This window comes from Macrobrachium rosenbergii, chromosome 21 (assembly GCF_040412425.1).
Source record: "Macrobrachium rosenbergii isolate ZJJX-2024 chromosome 21, ASM4041242v1, whole genome shotgun sequence".
Classification (NCBI taxonomy): Eukaryota; Metazoa; Arthropoda; class Malacostraca; order Decapoda; family Palaemonidae; genus Macrobrachium; species Macrobrachium rosenbergii.
In genome coordinates this window covers 39,874,788-39,894,004 of record NC_089761.1, presented here as the reverse complement: position 1 = coordinate 39,894,004, position 19,217 = coordinate 39,874,788, and the positions used below count along the sequence as shown (strand labels likewise).

Here is a 19,217-nt window from a genome sequence, read left to right as displayed (position 1 = left end):
AAAATAAACATGGCCCTTGTTTGTTTGGTTTTGGAGTGATTCTGTGTCATTTGTAAAGGCTGAACAAATAAATGTGGACCTTGTGTGAAGTTTGCCTGGCATATTCTAATAATACATTTGATTGTGATGGTTTCCAGGCTGGAAGGATAGGTTGCATGTGACAGCTTCCCATGCCAGCAGGTGAGATCTACACTTGTTGAGAATTTCATGTTCTATTAATCTGACAGGTATTAGAACAGGTATTTTTTGCATCAGCTTCCATTTGAGAGGCACTGGCTGCCGTGGTGTATCTGTTTTGACATAGCCAACCCAACCACGACCAACACTGAAGCTGATTGGTTTTACAGCTTCAGGTCCATAGTGGCTTAGATGTGTTATGTTTCCAAACCATATATCATCACTAGTCTGATTGCAGTACAGTGGATCTTACTTTTCAGTTTTTTTTTTTTACATTCTTTTATCTCGCACACAAACACACTACCCTTGCCACCTCCCTGCATTTCCCCCAGGGTGCTCTAATCTTTCTTTCAACCTCCCTTGTGGCTTAAAGTATATCCTACATACATGAAATTGTTTCAAATCTAGGCCTGTTCTATCCTGTAAAAATAGCATATCCCCTCCCTGCTTGCTAGTCAGCATAACCTCACTTTTATCCACAATTACATTAATACCACTCCATTCAAGGGATTCCTGCCACTCTCTTACCCTTCGCAATGGTGTTAGGGCAGCTCACAGAATTTGTAATATTCAATGGTGAAGAGGAAAAAGAAAAAAAAAAATACCTGTCAAAAGGAGGGATGGGTCAATAATAATCTCAGAAGAAAGACAGTGCAGGTCATATCTCTCATCCTTGTCAGAAAATGTTCCAAACCACACGTCCCAAAATGTGAGTGTTTCGTTTCTTGCCGTTACATCAAAGTTATATAAGACCACTGCATTTCAATTTATTTTATTTCGTCTTCACTGATGTTGAATTGAAATGGTTGAATCGAATATAGAATTTAGGCCAAATGCCAAGCACTGGGACCTATGAGGTCATTCAGCGCTGAAATGAAAATTGACAGTAAAAGGTTCGAAAGGTGTAACCTCGCAGTTGCGCTATGAATCAGTTGTTAGGAGAGGGTGGAAAGTAAGATGGAAGAAAGAATATGAAAAGAGGTATAATAAAAGGAACAGAAGGTGTTGCAGCTAGGGCTGAAGGCATGCTGCAAAGAGCCTTAGGTAATGCCTACGGTGCACCGCATGAGGTGCACTGTCGGCACTACCCCCGCTAAGGGGTAATCTTAGTGTGGGTCTGCAGTTTGTACTTCATAAAACAGGCCAGTTATCTATTATAACTGACTTCCATTACCACATAATCATTTATGGGAGGCTGTTTGATATACTGTAGCACAATGGCTAAATATTTGCCTGCTGTATCTAAATTTTCATTTTCTTCAATGGAAAGTGTGCTTAATCAGCTGTTTCCAGCAATTTTAGAACAAAAATGTAACAGAAGACGTCTATAAAGGAGTGCTTTTCATATCTTTAAAAGCAGATAAAAGTGAAGGAAATTCCACAATTTTCTTACTGAGTGGTCAGCAGCAAATCTGTAAGAGACCGTGATGCAGTCTCTTTCGAGCGCGTGTGTGTGTGTGTGCGTCATCCATCGGAGGGAACAAGACAAAAACAAGAGCATCCCATTTTCCCTCTCTCAAGGAACGCAACTTCTACCATACAATATTTCCGTCTGTTTTTCTCTAACCATTGTTGTCTCGATTTATGTACAATCACCACTACTTGCATTGCCATGCAAGCATTCTAATCATGTATTCATAATGTTCCACTGAATCTTCTGTAACAAAAATTTATGTATGTTTCTGTTCGTGAAGAGGCCAAACGTCTTGCCATTGCGCATATATTATGCTACTGCATTGTATTCATTAATCTGTCTCGAATCTCATGCAATTGGCCATATGTGGAATTTCCTGGCCTTTCGATTGATATATGTTTTATCATTGCACGTTTATTATGTCTCACAATCGCCATGTGTTTGTCCGCCGACAAACACAGACGTCCGAAACATTACCTCTGTTTTGCCCTGTCTGTGTGTAGAAACTACTTTGCAGCTCGCACCAGCCAATAACAACTTCGAAGATTCTGTACATTCGTAACGGGCTGCTCTAGGAGCAAGAGCCCTTGCTGGCACCAGGCCAGCTAAATCTGAAACATGTACATTCATTCAGTAAGGAACCACCAATAAACCGGACAACACCCAGCCCGTATCCTGCATGAGTCATCAGCTATAGTCCACAAATGTACTGTAGCATTTCTGAATCACCAGTACCCTGGAACTATACATCGTCAACAAGGTTATACACCAGAAAATTTCTTGCAGCTGACCAGAATATCTTGAATGTTTAAGTGAAACCATATTACAGGGTCTCTGTTGCTTATCAGATTTTGCTACGTACTGCAGCAGAAAAACTGGTGCCACAGTACTGTATAAAGAATTTTTTAATGCACTTACCTTCTCAGTTAGACCTGTAGACTTTAATAGGGCTGGCAGAATGATTTTTGAAAACTGAAACGTAGAGTTAAAGAACTGAATAGGGACATGAATGAACAAGTGGACAACAAAAATAATGCAGCTGTGCCCCAAAAGGATGCTACATAGAAGCTTTAGTACATTCTACAGTGTGCCTTGCAAGAAATCAAGTCTAATTTTAGCAACCACGTCCATGAAATTGTTTGCAAAGCACTGGGTTATTTGTATGAAGCTCAGTCTCTCCATTTGAGAGCTGTCCATTCATCTCCCAAGATCATTTACAATTTTCACAGAAATTTTGAATGATTGCTATTTTAATTAATGAAGATTGAGGCTAGTGTATTTTTGACCAGCAATGACCTTGTATCGTATAGGTATGTATAAGATAAGAAACAAACAATTAAAATAAACATAATGCAGAATCGTTCACTTGATTCAGTGCATTCGCAAAAAATTCCCATAAATGTGAAAACATACCGATGATTGAGAATATAACTTACGGATATTCGAAAGATTTCTAGCTAGATGTTTTTCCCGTTTTTGTTTGTTTACTTCTAAGTTATAAGTCAATTTCCAAGGTAATACTTGACGCGGAGGCAATACTTTGTTGTACCTCATGGAGTGTTAAGTTTACGACAGTTATTATAATACTAGTGACATATTTGTAATAGTTTGTAAATGTAATTCGATGAATTTGATAGTCGCTTTTTTTATCATGTCAGGTTTCGAAATCCTCAACTTTGACTTATGCAAGTTAATACTTGTATAGTTGCGCAGCCTGTATCTCGGTCCGTAACAGGACATCGTAGATTTACTGTTCTAAAATACACCTGCAAGGCAGTTTCACGATCACAATTTTGTCACCATACGGGACATTGCCTAAGTACCCAAAAGTCGTTAGAAGTGAAACGCAAAGTGGCGTCGTAGCTCTCCACGGTCGCGGGCATTTCGAAGGTTGGGTCGGAGGCTTTTACGCATGCGCCGACCTGGTTTGGATTACTCAAGGCCAATACTGTATTGGCCTTGGGGTTACTGCACATGCGCAGTTTTGTTCTAATTGACTTATCATATTCTCCGATTTAAATTTTATCCAGCCCAACCAATCATAGGCTTCGGAAGATGCCGGCCCCGACGGATTGGTTTGTCGACCTTGCTCAAAATTCGTCCATTTGAATTTTCGGCCGCGAACAAAATGGATCTTTGCCTCGGTTGCAACGTGACTTTTGTCGATATTTCCCTTATATCCAGGGATCGTGAGTTGACTCTAAATTTTTTGGCAAGTCACAAAGTGTTAAATTTAACTTATAAATGCCCAAATTGCCTTAATGTGTTAAAATTAAACCGAAGTAACGGATTCCGTTGCGACAAAGTCATACGGAATCCGACTGGAAGACGAGCGCGTCGCGTCAATATCTCAGGTCTTCAATTCTCCTCCTAAGCTGGTGTTTTAATTTTCGGTCGTTTTACTCAACTCGAGGTTGCACGTGCCATCGATGTTTGCGAACGTACCGTAAACGATTGGTACAACTTTTCCCGGGAAGTGGTATTGCATCACATAGAAACTACCAGCACTCCAATAGGTGGTCCTGGCAAAGTTGTAGGAATGGACTAAGCCAATCACTTCTTCAGGAGAAAGCCCTGTATCGGAAACCCGTTTCCGTGTTCATGCGGGCCATCGCCACACCCTTTACCCACCTCCGGTTTCCCCCGCGGCAAACGAATATGACGCCTCCCAATAATAGGGTAAGCTCATTGATGTGTATGTAGGTTAAGGTAATTACCTTATGTGAGGGTAAGTGCGTATATGTAGCATTTTCTTATTAGTTAATTGTTCTCGCAGGTAAGCGGAAGGCAGGGATATTCACCGTCAGTCTCCCAGGAAATACCCCTTACCGCATGATGTAGCCTTTTATATGCAAAGTGGCGGGACAATCTCAATAATGCGGAATATTTTCTTGTATCGGTAAGACGTAGGCGTGTCCGAAGGATGTTGTAGGGGAATTACGAAAGTCGCGAACAACCTATACCTTTGCGCCCGTTCTCCATACCCCAAAAAACCCATTTCCCTAACAAGGTCCCTCTTACCGTTTATTGTAGCCTCTTGCATACTCATTTACTGCATGTCTACGAAAATTAACCGCCCCCCCACAAAAAACGCTTTTCGTGGATTTCCTAGCGAGATATAGACCGTTTGAAATGTCAGGCAACACAACAGCAAGGTTACCACCTTAACTTACCAGAAGCGTATCAATAAGATTACATCAGTGTTCGACTATCCTAAACATGTATATTAGATTATTAAGCGTAAATGACCGTAATTAAGTATTTCTATAGGTAATTTGCCTACGCGAAGCTAGGCCTATCATTTATTTTCTTTAACTTCACAGCCGAAAGTGACATTTTTTTGTTATATTTACTTACAGGACTTTGCTATTTTATACGATGGAATTCAACAAATTATCATAGGTTTTACTTATGCTTCAGATTGAACAATTAGGAAGAAACTTTCATCTGAGGACGATAAAACTTTTTGTGACGTCATGACTGAAGTGAGATTCAATATGTTTGATGAAGTAATGAGACTGAATTTGCTCCATGGAATGATCGAGCAAATAATTACTTGCAACCAACTTAATAACTTTTCCTTCGGCACAAGTATCCTTATGTATTCTATTTAGATATAGTGAGATATCAGTGGGTGTCATTCATAGATATGTATGTTCATAGAATGTACATCTGGTAATTCTTCAGTATACCAATGGTCCGCCATGCTGTAACGATATTATCAAAATGCGTGTGCTAATGCAGGTAGCATAAAAGCTACAGAATCGTCTTTGTTGGTTGGAAATAAAAGTCCAGAGATCTACACCAGGCCACTTACTCCTTTTGAGATCTTGCCAAGTAAATAGGCCACCTTATAACAAGGGCCCATGCTGATATAAAACTAGTTTAATGTAAACCAACCGACTCCCAACAAATCCGAATAGAAGTAAAAGAAAAGACTCATTAAGGACATTTGTTTATGAATTCGTATACTTCTTCGGTTTTTGTAAAGTTACATCTGGAAAACGGCAAAACTGGTATTATAATGCCCATTAAAATGTAATTCCCTTCATCTCAAAGATCATTGTTTTGCATGCATATCATCTTAGTGCTTGCTTTTTGAAGAAAGGCTTTAACATTAAAGTATTCCTTCTATATTAAAGCAAAAGGGAAAATAACCACTTCCATTAACTCACTGGTGTTGTCCATGTCTTCCTGGACTTGCTCCAGAAATAAATGTGGAGAGCCAAAGCTTTTTGTTACAGTGTAGCTACACCTTTTCAAAATCCCACCCAGTAGCGTAGCTGGCATTCTATCACTGAGGGGGCCTAGGTGGGGCCAAGATATTTTCTTGTGGGGGCAAAAGAAAATTACAAAAAACTAATGTACCAATTCTGTGATTATTAAAATATACTATTCTCGAATGTATACTGTATATCCATGTGAATGAAGGAAAATAATAGTAATTAGTAAATTTGTATTTGAAATTATAGCGCTCAATTTTCAATTAATTTTCAACTCTTACTACATGCAAATGTACCAAATACTGTAATGTAAATTTCCTCACAACCTTATATTCAACACTAGCTTAATTTGTATTATCAAGTTTTAATTTTCAACCATAGTTTAATTTCCTTGTCATGTAAACATACCAAAACTGCATATCATCATTAACACAAGAGACTTGTGACCCTCCAAAATCTCTTCAAAATTTCAACCTATCCCATTCCCTGTTCATCTCCCCTCACGGGAAATTAACTCTAAGCAGCAGTAGCAAATTGCATTGCATTTATTCAAAACTGTAACTATAGTTTCAGTCATTTTATACATAATAACATTAAGGTGGATCAAAATATCATGAACAAACATGTCATTTGCGTTAAAAACCTATAGCTATAAGTCTACTTTTGACCATTAAAGGGTTGAAGTTTAGCTACAAATGGAATTTCAACTTGTTGGGGGGGGGAAGTCTGGGGCAAAATCATCTGACGAGGTGCCCGGGCCACCCCTGGCCCACTGATAGGGACGTCACGGATCCCTCTAGCTTTCTCAAAGCCCCCTTCACCAAGGCTGATGCTATTTTTTCAATATTCTCTGTTGCACAGAATGCCGTAGACTGCGCACACAGGATGTTTTTGTGTTTATTAATGGAATAATTTGATTTACCTTCAGCCCATGATCTTTTCCCCTCTCATTCATGATGGTGTTGCTACCATTTTTTTAAACTGTCCTCTAACTGCGTCTTTCACATTCCAGTGTCCCGCAAGGTAATAGAATCGTCCCTTTCTGTCCACCTGTGCAGTTGATTGTGATTTGGACAGTTACCCCCAAGAAATCTTGTTTGTTCGGCTTCCATAAATTGTTTCAGCAACAAAGCGAAGCTGAACCTTACTAGCTCTAGCTGGGCTGGCTGCTCCCGAAGTCGGGAACACGGGAGAGGAGACGGAATGGAAGTTCGATGAAAGGTGGCTGAGACCCGGAGGAAGACAGATACTTCTGAAGAATATCCACTATTAGGTCTCGAACTTCCAAAAGCGCCTCTTGTTTTACACAGCATCACCCGTAGCATTCTTTTGAGGTGATATGTTCTTATATTGCTCGGCACCTCAAGGTTTTCATTTCTTTTAACATAAAACTGAGTTATTGCTGCTGCAAATGGTTAGTTTTACTCACTTACTTATGTAAGTGAAATGTAATATTTTTCTTATTATGTAAATGAAATTTTATATTTTCCTTATGTAAAAGAAATGTAAATTTTTCTAACAAAAGAAAAAAAATGGTTAAGTTTATGAAAAGCAATAGTACAATTTTTAAGCACCGCGCACCATGATCAAGTTTTTCAACATACCCGAAGCTTACGATTCAGTAATCGAACTATTTTTTTTTATAGTAATCAAGTCTAGAACTTTCTTGTATGTATATATATATATATATATATATATATATATATATATATATATATATATATATATATATATATATATATATATATATAAAGAGAGAAGGGAAAGAGATAGTTAAAATAACCTTACACTTTTTCATAACACTCATAATGATCAAATCTAGTGGAATTTCTTTTGGGCAGTTTACAGGACAATGCAGAACATTCAAGATGGAGGTCTAAGCTCCAAAGAAAACATTTACAACCTGACTCAGATCCTTCTGTTTACAGTGCCCATCAGTGATGACGTCACAAAAAGTTTTGTTTGTCCCATGGGTATTAGGAATACCTTTCAACTTGAGTTGTAAAGAAAGAATAATGAAGATTTTAAGGCCATATCCCAGGCTGTGTTACATAAACTAGCGTGGTAAGCGGATTTAGTTAAATGGAAGTTGGCTTAAGTAGACTTAACATACTGTAGGCCTAGAAAATAGTCCTAGACCTAGGCTTAAGTAGACTTGACGTATGCTTAGACCTAAGCTATCTAACTTATACTTCTTTAGGTAGTTTAGGGGACAGTAATTATCGTAATAACAATAATTACCCCAACGAAGAAGGAAGGGTGTTGATTAGGCCTACATCTTAGATTGTCCGTGAACAGTTGTTATTAATGTATTTGATATTCCTCATGGGACGGGTTGATATCGTTCTCGGACAATACTCTGCTGGACCCGCGTTCGATTCACCGACTGGCCAGTGAAGAAGTAGAGAAATTTATTTCTGGTGATAGAAATTCATTTCTCATGATAATGTGGTTCGGATTCCACAATAAGCTGTAGGCCCCATTGCTAGGTAAGCAATTGGTTCTTAGCCACGTAGAATAAATTTAATCCTTTGGGCCAGCCCCAGGAGAGCTGTTAATTAGCTCAGTGGTCTGGTTAAACTAAGGTATACTTAACTTATTAATGTATTTAACACTAAAGAATTGACAGCAGGTGAAGATGAGCAGTCAAGGTAGGCCTACTTAGCAAAGCTTATGTTTATCCTAGGTGATATGGCTAGGAAATGTTTTAACAAATTTCTGAATTTTCTCTAGACACTTGAACCAGCGGTTGACTATTTTACGTAGGCCTAGAACCCTATCCTCAAAATGCAGGAAAGTCGGCTTAATAAATGTAGAGGCGTAGTGCTCAGGCTAATCATGAAGAATCAGAATAAAAAAATTGTTTACTGATATACTGTAATGCTGGAAGATGTTAACTTTTTACAGTTTTTGGTCTAATTATGAATTTACCTTTAATTTTTGGGCTCGAGTGTAATTAACCTGTAATTAACCCCCTGAAGTCCATCCAACTTCGGGGTTTCCATACGCGATCTTCACAAGACAGAGCACAGGTATTAATCGTCTGTTTTGAACTGGTTTATCCCATCTGGCAAGTGCAATAACTTAACATATGGGTACCCAACCAAGGTGGGGCCAGTACTAAACATGGCGGAGGGACATTCCATTTGGCCGACAACAAACAGATGCACTGCCAGTATCAGAACCCCAAAAATTGTAGAAAAAACCAGTTGAAAAGGTAAAAACAGGCACAGAGCTAATATATAGAATTACCAAATTGGCTACTGATATACTGTAATGCCGGAAGATGTTGAATTTACAGTCACAAGGATACACCTTTATCTATTCTAGGGTATACAGCATTCCACTACCCAATCAGGAGTCGTTACTTCGGAGAACTTCCATTTTCCCTTGTCTAGGATTAACTTGTGCCAATGGTTGTTACTGGATTATATCTGGTAAAATTGACCAAGGTGGGGCATTCTACGTGACTGGGGGGCGCTTGACCCTACTTAACTTATGCTTAGTATTGCTTTCTTGAAGTTTTGAGACAGTCTTACAGCCTTGGAAAGTTTCACGACTGAGGAATGGTTTTGACTTATAGAGTGTCTGCAGGAGGCCCGCTCATCATTGGTGCTATTTGCTTTGTTCTCGCAGAGATAGTCATACTTATCCCAATTCTGTTCAACAAAAATATGAAGTTGGGTAGTATGAGGAAAATAGCACTAAATAGGAAATACAGGTTAAGTAGAGGGAAATGAGGCAATCCACAATATTCAGACCTCTCCAGTACATCACAATAGGCAATGAAGTATATGAAAAACTTAATATAACTACAGTACATCCAGAACTTTTAATTATTGTTGCCAGTTAGTTAGGATGAGGCATTAGGATAGACAGGTTATGCCAGTACATGTGTTGTCGTAATCGAAGGCAATGTGCAAAGTTGTTAAGGCCCCCAATAGTAAATTTTGCATGTTTTCATTAATTTAGAGTAGATTTCATATTAAAGCATATAAAAATGAATCCTTTATGCATTGAACTACAAGTAAATTTAGTTACTTCTCTATTTCTCATGCATACTCCACATAAAGCCATTTTTGTTTAATAGAAGTTAGGGTTTTTTCACCACAACCTTTATTCTAAAGGGCTGCTTCACTTACATAATTTCGGACTTGATAATGGTCGCCCATCATGCATGGGTGTATACGAAGGGATATTTTCCACCTGTCTTTCGGTCAGTGTATTAGTCACACTTATTACCTCACCGCAGTGCCTCATACACACTTGTAGGGATTTCATTCAAACTTCCTTCAGGGATTTGCAAGATGGGAGATTGTCCACTGTCTGTCCGATTTCAACAGCTTAGAGAGAGGAGAGTTGGGTGGGTATTGGTAGGTGTTGTGGATTGCTTCAGCATTGCTTTGAAAAGAGCAAGCTTGTTTATGCAATATTTTACACACAGTAGCAACTCCCCTTCTTTTCCTCTTATTTTATGCAGCTTTTTCTCTACTCTTTCACGCCCGTTTTATCCTTGAGTGGTTCAGTAACTCTTTGTGCCTGTATTGGTTTTTTCACAGTAAAAAAGTAGTCTGCTTATTCTTGCCAAGAAGTTAGTTTATTGTATGTAAATGAAATTTTTATTGGTAACAATATTGTTACGAGACTGAAAAATTCAAAACAGTTTGTGTAATGAGGTTGTAAGAGCTGTTTTAAGTACAGTATCATCATTAATAGGTTTTGGTATGCTTTCAGAGCACCTTGAGCATGGTTTGATGTTTATATTTAATGTTAATATAATTTACATTGTATTTTATTTATCTTTTGCAGCTACCTTTTGATAGCCAAGTGTCTTGAGGTTATCATCACCACAGCAGCTGTAAGCAGTACTTGATAAAAGACTCGCACTTGGACAGTGATTGATTGTATTCAAGGTATGTATAGTGTTGGATAGTGTATCTGGTACAGTATTAATTTCTCTAAGTTGAAACCTGATTTTAGGTCATTTTCTGTAAAAACTTTGTAACTCTTGAAAGCAAAGCAAGGAGACTATGTAGTTTAATTTCTAGATTCTATAAGGCTAGCCCAGTGGATTTGTTGTGAAGTGAGGGGTGAATTTGGAGTAAGGTAAAGCTGAAGAGAGTGGGAAGAGACAAAAGGGAATGTATGGAAAGTAAAAGACAGAAAATAATGCTGTTAGTGGCAGAAGGTATGCTGCAGAAACTCAGTAAACTACAGACAGTAACTTTTTGTGGGTTCTAAATAACTACTTCATGTATGAAAATCACAGTTGGAATTCTTAACTGAACTTCGTAGAACCAAGTGATCAGTAATGCCAGGTGTTATAGAACAGTTTTTCCTTGGTCGTTTTGTTCACTCATGTACGGTCATTTACATCTTGTTGATCTAAAATAAAATGCTATGTGTATGTGAGTTGTAAACTGTTGTCCTTCATGTTTAGTAACTAAAATGGCAGACCATTTTGGATTTATGTGAAGAAAAGCTTAAGTGAATATTTGGTCAACAGGAACTACCCTTAAAGTAGAGGTGGAACTATTCAACAAATTTGCATCCATTTAGGAGAATATCTAAATGAACTTCCTTCATCAATTTAAATTTACTGGTCTATTTAAGCCTTTTTATAACTAAATAACTAATAACTCTTAAATTTGCAGTGTCTAGACATTACTGTGCACTTTACTGTGTCTAGGCATTACTGTGAGTAGAACTTTGAAAGTAGAAATCAGAAATTTGGAGGAAGCCGGTTCAGTAATTTAGTATAAGAAAGTTACAAAATTTTCTTTTACAAGGAAGTGAACCTAACTTTTTTTTTTTTAGGATCTGCTAAAATCAAGTTGAAGGATCTTTTGACTCCTGTTGTTACATAGGTGAGTTGATTCCAGAGAGCCATCAAGTAGCATCAGTTGGGATCTTATTTTCACTATTGTTGAATCGTAAATAGATTTTAGTATATTGTGAACATTTCCCAGTAAGGTTAGGGGAAATTTTGTGTTTTGTAGCCAGTATTGAATGATAAATGTTACTCAAGCAGGGTATGAATAAATATTTAAATGTTATGTAGTTATTTGGTACAATATTTCACTGTAATTGCAATATATGAATTAAGTTTAGCTCTTGTTATATACAGTAAGATATTTATTTGAGGCTTGCAGGAATTTATTATTTTGGCTCAGCTGAAAAGTTTTATTTTCAGAATTTTATAATGCTCTAGAATAGCTTTTGTTGGATTGTAGATATTAATGTGTTAGATATGGCTCACTATGTGTGCTCTTGGTGTGACATTTCTTTTGAGGAATTACCAGTTCTTCACCTCCACATGGGAGTTCATATAGATATTATCAGTCCAGAAGGAAATATTCCTACTGGAGTACTAGAAAAAAATGTGTCCAAAGACGTAAAGGATTCTGATGACGACGGAGAGTATCAGTGCAAAGTGTGCCACAAACATTTCAGTGATCCTGGCATGTACTTATATCATATGCAAGCGCACTCTGAGGGGAAAACTTACCAATGCAAGATATGTGGGTGGATTTTCTGTATTAAAAGTAGCTTGTATAATCATATTTGTAATCATATCAACGAGAAGCCTTGTAGGTGCACTGGGGGCCATCATGCTTCACAAGGGAAGGGCAACCAGCCGAAAATATTTGAAAGTGCAGAAGACTTACTGAAGTGCAGTGTGTGCGACCGAGGTTATTGCACAAAGAAGAACCTGTACAAGCATATCCAAAAGCACGTGGGCCATTTGAGTTGTTCCATATGTACAAGGGCTTATGAAAATAAGGCCGAGTACGACAGGCACATGGAACACCATGATTATCTTATGTTTTTCCGCTGTGAGATATGTTTTGAATCGTTTTATGACAGAGAGAAGCGAGATGACCACATGAGAATTCACACCTCCTCACACAGTGGGGGAATGGTGTTGACTGAAAACTCCACTACACTGAAAGATAGGAAGTTCATGAACAGGCGTGGTAATTCAGAGATGATAGTCTCAAAGAAATTGAAGAGAGAGGACTTGCAAGAAAGTGGTAAGGATGCTGTAACAGTCATTACTGTTTCAGCAGCACCCAAAACTGTTGGGCCTTTAGTTTCAAAAGACCTAAATCCTACTGAAAAGAGCAGTGGTCTGCGAAGTATACTGAAGGATATTGGTGTCTCATGCAGGAGATTATCTGCAGTATCTGAAGGTCACAAGGGTCCTTCAGCTAGTGAACATAGAGTAAGTGCAACCAGTGAAAATATGGTAAATGCAACAAGTGAAAATAAGGTAAATACAGCCTATAGACAAATTGTATGTACTAATGAAATCCCATCCATGGATTTAAAAACTTGCAAGTCCCGGAAAGTGTATTCAGTAACAGTTGAAGATGATGTTTTAAGTTTGAAATCTAGTGCTGGTGCAGAAAGTGGAAAATATAAATGTACACTGTGTGTTAGTGTGTTGGGAGACAAACTTGCATTTTGGCAACATTTAAGTGAACATTCAGAGGAAGTTCCTTATACATGCAAAATTTGTTTGAAAATTTTCAGTGATGTGAATTCACGAATGCATCATAGTGAGCAGAAATGTAGCTGTGCCTTATGTGGAAGACTGATGCACAGAAAATATTACAGCGTTCATGCCAACTTTTGTCCTGTTGGGAGACCTTTCAGGTGCCGTGTTTGTATCAAAAGATTCTCATCCTCGGATGTTTTCAGAGACCACATGGAGTCTCATTCCAGAGAGAAGTCGTGTAGATGCAGAGTCTGTGGGGAAGTGTTGCTTTTTAAATACGAAGCAGATAGGCATAAAATGATGCACAGAAAAGATAACATAGATCCGTATTCCACAATCCTGCTTAGCGAAGATGAGGATGATTCGTTCTCTGTCACACCAAGTGCCAAAAACCCTTTGTGTATATCTGATGAAGAAAAAGATGTGGAAATCCCAGTGTCTTCAGTAAAATTAGAAAATGATATCGATTCCAGTTCTTTAGAGTTACTTACTGTAGTCAAGGAGGAACCATTTTCTGAAGACAGAAAGGTTTTTAATGACACTGCATTTAGAGCAGAGGAACAAAGTAATGTTATCATGGTAACTGAGGCAGTTGATATGGAACTGAAAGAATGTGCAGAAGATCCACTAGCCTGAATTTGTTTGTTATCTCATTAAATCTCTTGTAAGGAGTGGATAAGCTGCCATTGAAATTAGTTCTGTAACAATGAAAAGCCATTTTCTCTCTCTCTCTCTCTCTCTCTCTCTCTCTCTCTCTCTCTCTCTCATAAGCTGCCATCAAAATTAGTTCTGTAACAACAAAAAGCCTCTCTCTCTCTCTCTCTCTCTCTCTCTCTCTCTCTCTGTCCTCTAGTAACATATAGTTTGTTTTAAACCACAGGAACTCATTTCTATTGTGAGCTTAACTGTGGCCCTGTGATAGGTTTTAACTACCAGCAGAATAATCTAAGGTTTTCAGAACTTTCCAGAAGTATTTATTTTACCACTTTACATAACTCAGTCAATTATATTCTTCTGTGACTTCGTATTTTTGATGGTAGTTGCATGAAGAGAGTTGCTTGCCTGTGCATTCATTGACAAGGTCCATTAGTTCAAGAATTACTTGGTTGCTTGGATAGCTGAATTTTTGCTCATTAGTCATGTTTATGGTTTTGGTTACTTTCTCAGTTTCTCATTATTAGTCTGTCAGAGCCGTATGTGTCTTAACTTTGGACCAGTTAATGTCTTTCTTCTATCTTGGAGTGATGAAACTGTAGCTATACACACAGTGAATAAGGGACATTATACCTAATTACATGCATTTGTCTTAAATAGCTGTATTTTCCAGTAGTCAGGGTGTAAAACTTTGCTTTTACAGCTTTTTGTGGTAATCAGTGAAAAGTCTTTCATATACTTCAGTCCATATAGCTGTGTTCATAGCTCTTATAGTACAGCATGAGCACACATTCTTGAGGAACAGTCGTAAATCTTTTGTGGGGTAAGACCTAAAATCAGTTTTCATCACTGTCTTCCCTCAAGTTCACTTTCTACCAGAATTCCTGTCCGATAAACTGTATAGGTAGAAATCAAATGATCAGAAGGTGGAGGCTTTTTAACTTGGTTCACCAGAGAGAGGCTGCGTTGTAAGTTTTAGTTTGGTTTTCAGTGTAAACTATTTGCTTTGCATCAGCTTTAATTTGGAATGGTTTTGTCACCATGTCATGAGTTAGGTATTTTCACAAACTGAGGTAGGTCATTGGGCAGTTTTTTTTTGTGGAGATGAGCAGTTTTTTTTTGTGGAGATGGAGTAAGGTAAAATTAGGGATATCTGAGTCAATATTTTCTGACTGAATAAGGGCTGTCATTATTTCAGATGTCTTAGTAACAAGACAACCAAGTTTTTTGCATCCCATTTGCGTGAGATTTTAGGCACTTTTCCAGTTGTGTTCTGGAAATACAGTATACTTATTTACTGGTACTTAGATTTCCATCACAATGGTACAAAGCTTAGAAGGACCAATGAATGCACATTTAAAGTTTGCAATACCTGTTGAAATTGTGATCATTAATTACAGGCAGTCCCCGGTTTATGACGGGGGTTCCGTTCTTATGCCACGTCGTAAACGTAAAATCGTCGTAAACCAAAAAATTGTCAAAAATCCAAAGAAAACCTTACTTTTAATGCTTTTGGTGCATTGAAAACGATGTAATCTGCATATTTATTGAGTTTTTCATCAAAAAACCTCCAAATTTTGATTATTCTGCCGTTTTGGAGCCATATTTCTTCCGTCGGATCGGCGTCATTACTCTGGAACACGCGAACATCGTAAACCAGGAAATAATTTTTGATGAATATATTTGAAAAAAAGTGAACATTGTAAGCCGGACCCATCATAAATGGGGACTGTCTGTACAGGACTGTATGTGTAATTTTTGGATGGCTCACATTGCAATTAAGATAGGAACACATTTTTTGATTCGGTGGTCAGGTTGGAAGAACTTTTGTACATTAACTAAGTGTGTTCTGGTAAGCTGATGCCAAGAACTGTTTTATTTAGAAGTATTAATGCTTCATGTGAGATTTTAAAAACAGTGATAGCTACCAAAGTTGTTAATCTGTGAATTGTTTTATCACATCTTCAGATATATACATGGGAATCCAGATGTTTTGTAAAATAGTCCATAGTGCCTTGTATATTCTGTTATTTTAAATAAAATTGTTAAAGCTTTTTCTGGTCTTTATCCTTTCGCGCTGAAGCCTAAGTAAACGACTTGCACGATGTTCAAAGTGAATACAAAGAAGAGGAAGGAAAAAGAGAAAATAAATATTGTAGAAATTAAATTAAAAGAAAGTTATGACGAGAGTCTAAGAAAAGTGTGAAACTACTATACTTTCACCACAGATTTTAGTGGGAGGGATTTTCATTGCCATTGTCCATTGTGTATTTGTCAGATTTTCCTTTTGACATTTGTTGACATTTTAGTGAATTTCTGTTATTATAACTGTACTGTACTGTAGAGAGTAATGTCCTAATCTCAGTAATGTCTTATTTTTCAGGGTATGAATTAATCCTATGCATAAATTTACCATTTTAAAAATTTGTTTGTCTTTTTTCAGAAGTAAACCCCCTCAGATAGCCTTTCTAGATATGCTGAGTTAACTTGCCCTTATTGCATAAGCAAAAATTATAGTAATTTTTTTAAGGGAATTCCATCTTTCACATAGCTTAAATTTGTAGATTTATGCATCTTGTACATTCCGTTTCTGAATCAGGAAGATTATATCTTGGCTGGGTATTTGCACCATGCCTGTGCAGAATGGATACTGGGTACCAAGCAGGCTGCGATAAGTATGAAATAGGAACAGTGAAGAGAAACTGCAGAAACTAGTGGAGGGGTAGGAAAGTGTGAGCAAATGTAAAAGTATGAGCATTATGTAATCATATAAGTGAAGAAGTGAATATTAGTATGGATGGTGGAAGAATGGAAGCTGCTGATTTGTTTCATGGAAAAGGTGAAACAAGTCGGGTAGCAGGATGTGTGCGAAAGATTTTGACCATTTGTGTACACAGGAATCGTTGAGCCAACTTGTCTTCATGGAAGTGAAGTGTGGATGCTGATTGCTAGTGAAAGACAGTGTGGTTGTAGCTGTTCAAGTATCTCAAACATTTTCTTTGTAAGTGTCCCTGTTTCTGCTGTGTAGATAGTACAGCAGAGGCCTTTTATATGCAAAATAAACCTGATAGACTTTACTGAGGACATTCTTATTTAATGTTAATATTGGTTTTTCTTTTCACTTTATTATGGCTGATACTGCTCTGTCTTGCAACCTTTATTGGGATCTAAGCTGTACACATACAGATGGTATTTGAAAATACTTATAATTTACTGTAGTTACTGATACATGTTAGCCCTACAAATTTGAAGTTTAGACAAACCCAATAGTTTTCCTCTGCATTGCCACAAAACTGTCAAAATATATATATATATATATATATATATATATATATATATATATATATATATATATATATATATATATATATATATATATATATATATATATATATATATATATATATATATATATATATATATATATATGTATATATATATATATATATATATATATATATTGTGATATCCTTATACAATGGCTTGAAATAAAGTCGAAATGTATATATGTATATACATATGTTTATATTTTTCATATATGGTAATATATGATATAAATGAATATGTATAAAAGTGATATATAATATATATATATATATATATATATATATATATATATATATATATATATATATATATATATATATATATATATATATATATATATATATATATATATATATATATATATATATAATTGTACAAGGTACGTATCAAGTAACAAGATAACAGGTCTAGTGAAGGGAAAAGTATTCTTAGAACAAAAGATGTGAGAATGAATTGTCAGTAACAGGTATATAATTTGTTGGGGACTCGGTCAAAAGATTACTCAGAAGATTGTAGGTGGTTAGGTATGAGTGGGTCAAGTTACATTTCCTAGTAATTCCAAGGAGGTAAAATTTATTCAAGATTCTGAAAGAGGGGCAAGTGTCTAGTTGAGGAAAGAGTTCTGTCTTATCAGGCAGCTTCCCTGACAGTGTGGTTGCGTGTTGTTTGGTAATTATTTATTTGGACTTGCTATCAGGCCCTATGAAGGAGCCATCTCAAAAATCTTGCCTATTAAAGAAGTGAATTTAAGACTAGTCAGCGACTGGGATCAGGATGAGGTGAGAATATATCTGATGATTGCAAGGAAGCTTGAAGAGGAGAATTTTGAAGTAGATTTAATTTTTTAATGAAACTACTGTATTTCAGTGAAATTGGTAACCAGTTCCAAAATTAAAGCAATTACAGAAGAGGTGAATCTTAGCACTGAATAGCATTTTGTTAACTTAGGTGTGTATTTTCTTTAGGACGAGGTTTAAAAAATTTGTCATTTTGGGAGACTGCTCCAAGAAAAGTTTATGAAAATATTTGCAGGATATTTATGGACAGAGAAAAGTTGGAAAGTTGAGTAAAAATGTTCCCTGGTCAGGCTTTAGAAAAGGTTTCAAAAGGCATTGCAAAGCTTTTTTTCCTCTGTCTTGGGCAGCGGCAACCTTTCCTTGCAGGACTCGTCACCATAAAATGGACAAAGATGTTTGGATGTAGGCATAAAAAAAAAAGTATACCTTAGTTTTACCAGACAACTGAGCTGATTAACAGCTCTCCTAGGGCTGGCCCGAAGGATTAGACTTATTTTACGTGGCTAAGAACCAATTGGTTACTTAGCAACGGGACCTACAGCTTATTGTGGAATCCGAACCACATTATAGCGAGAAATGAATTTCTATCACCAGAAATAAATTCCTCTAACTCTTTATCAGCCAGCTGCAGGAATTGAACTCCGGCCCATCGAATGACGGTCTGAAGCTCAACCGACTCGGCCAACAAAGGGCTGGATGTAGGCATAAGCAAATGATGCTTTCCTTTCCTGATAAAATAGTCTAAACCTTTTGACCAATTTAAACTATTCTTGTGATGCTTTGATAGGGATGATAAACAATACAGACCTTGATTTTTTAAAGAAAACAAAACTTAACCCAAATAGCTACTTTTTGCTGAAGGAATAAATTTTGTTTGTTTATATTCCTTTCTTTGATGATTCTGTCTTCACAGGGTTCTCATGGTTGGGTTTTACTTTTTCATCTCAAATAAACGTTATTCCAGAGACATTGTAAATAGTAATACAGGTAGTCCCCGGGTTACAGCATTACGACTTTACGCTGCCTGGCTCATGGCGCCGTAAGCGGTTTTACAGTGCTGTAACCCAGTTTTTATTTACTGCCATTTATTTCCATTATTGTTATGATGTTCTGGTTTACTGCAC

General features: G+C 37.0%; 1 protein-coding gene across 2 annotated transcripts in view; it reads left to right on the top strand.

The window, feature by feature from the left end:
• The window catches only part of LOC136849980 (zinc finger protein 84-like), a 42,846-nt gene extending 26,823 nt beyond the window's left edge, over window positions 1-16,023 (top strand). The window contains exons 2-4 of one of the 2 annotated variants that reach the window (XM_067123520.1): window positions 7,689-7,878; window positions 10,624-10,727; window positions 11,632-16,023. In XM_067123520.1, the coding sequence (XP_066979621.1) occupies window positions 12,065-13,951 (1,887 nt within the window). In that variant the 5' untranslated portion in view covers window positions 7,689-7,878; window positions 10,624-10,727; window positions 11,632-12,064 and the 3' untranslated portion in view covers window positions 13,952-16,023. Of the gene's footprint in view, window positions 1-7,658; window positions 7,879-10,623; window positions 10,728-11,631 lie in introns of those variants that run through there. The other variant, XM_067123519.1, reaches the window with a different exon arrangement.
• Window positions 16,024-19,217: the final 3,194 nt, after the last annotated feature.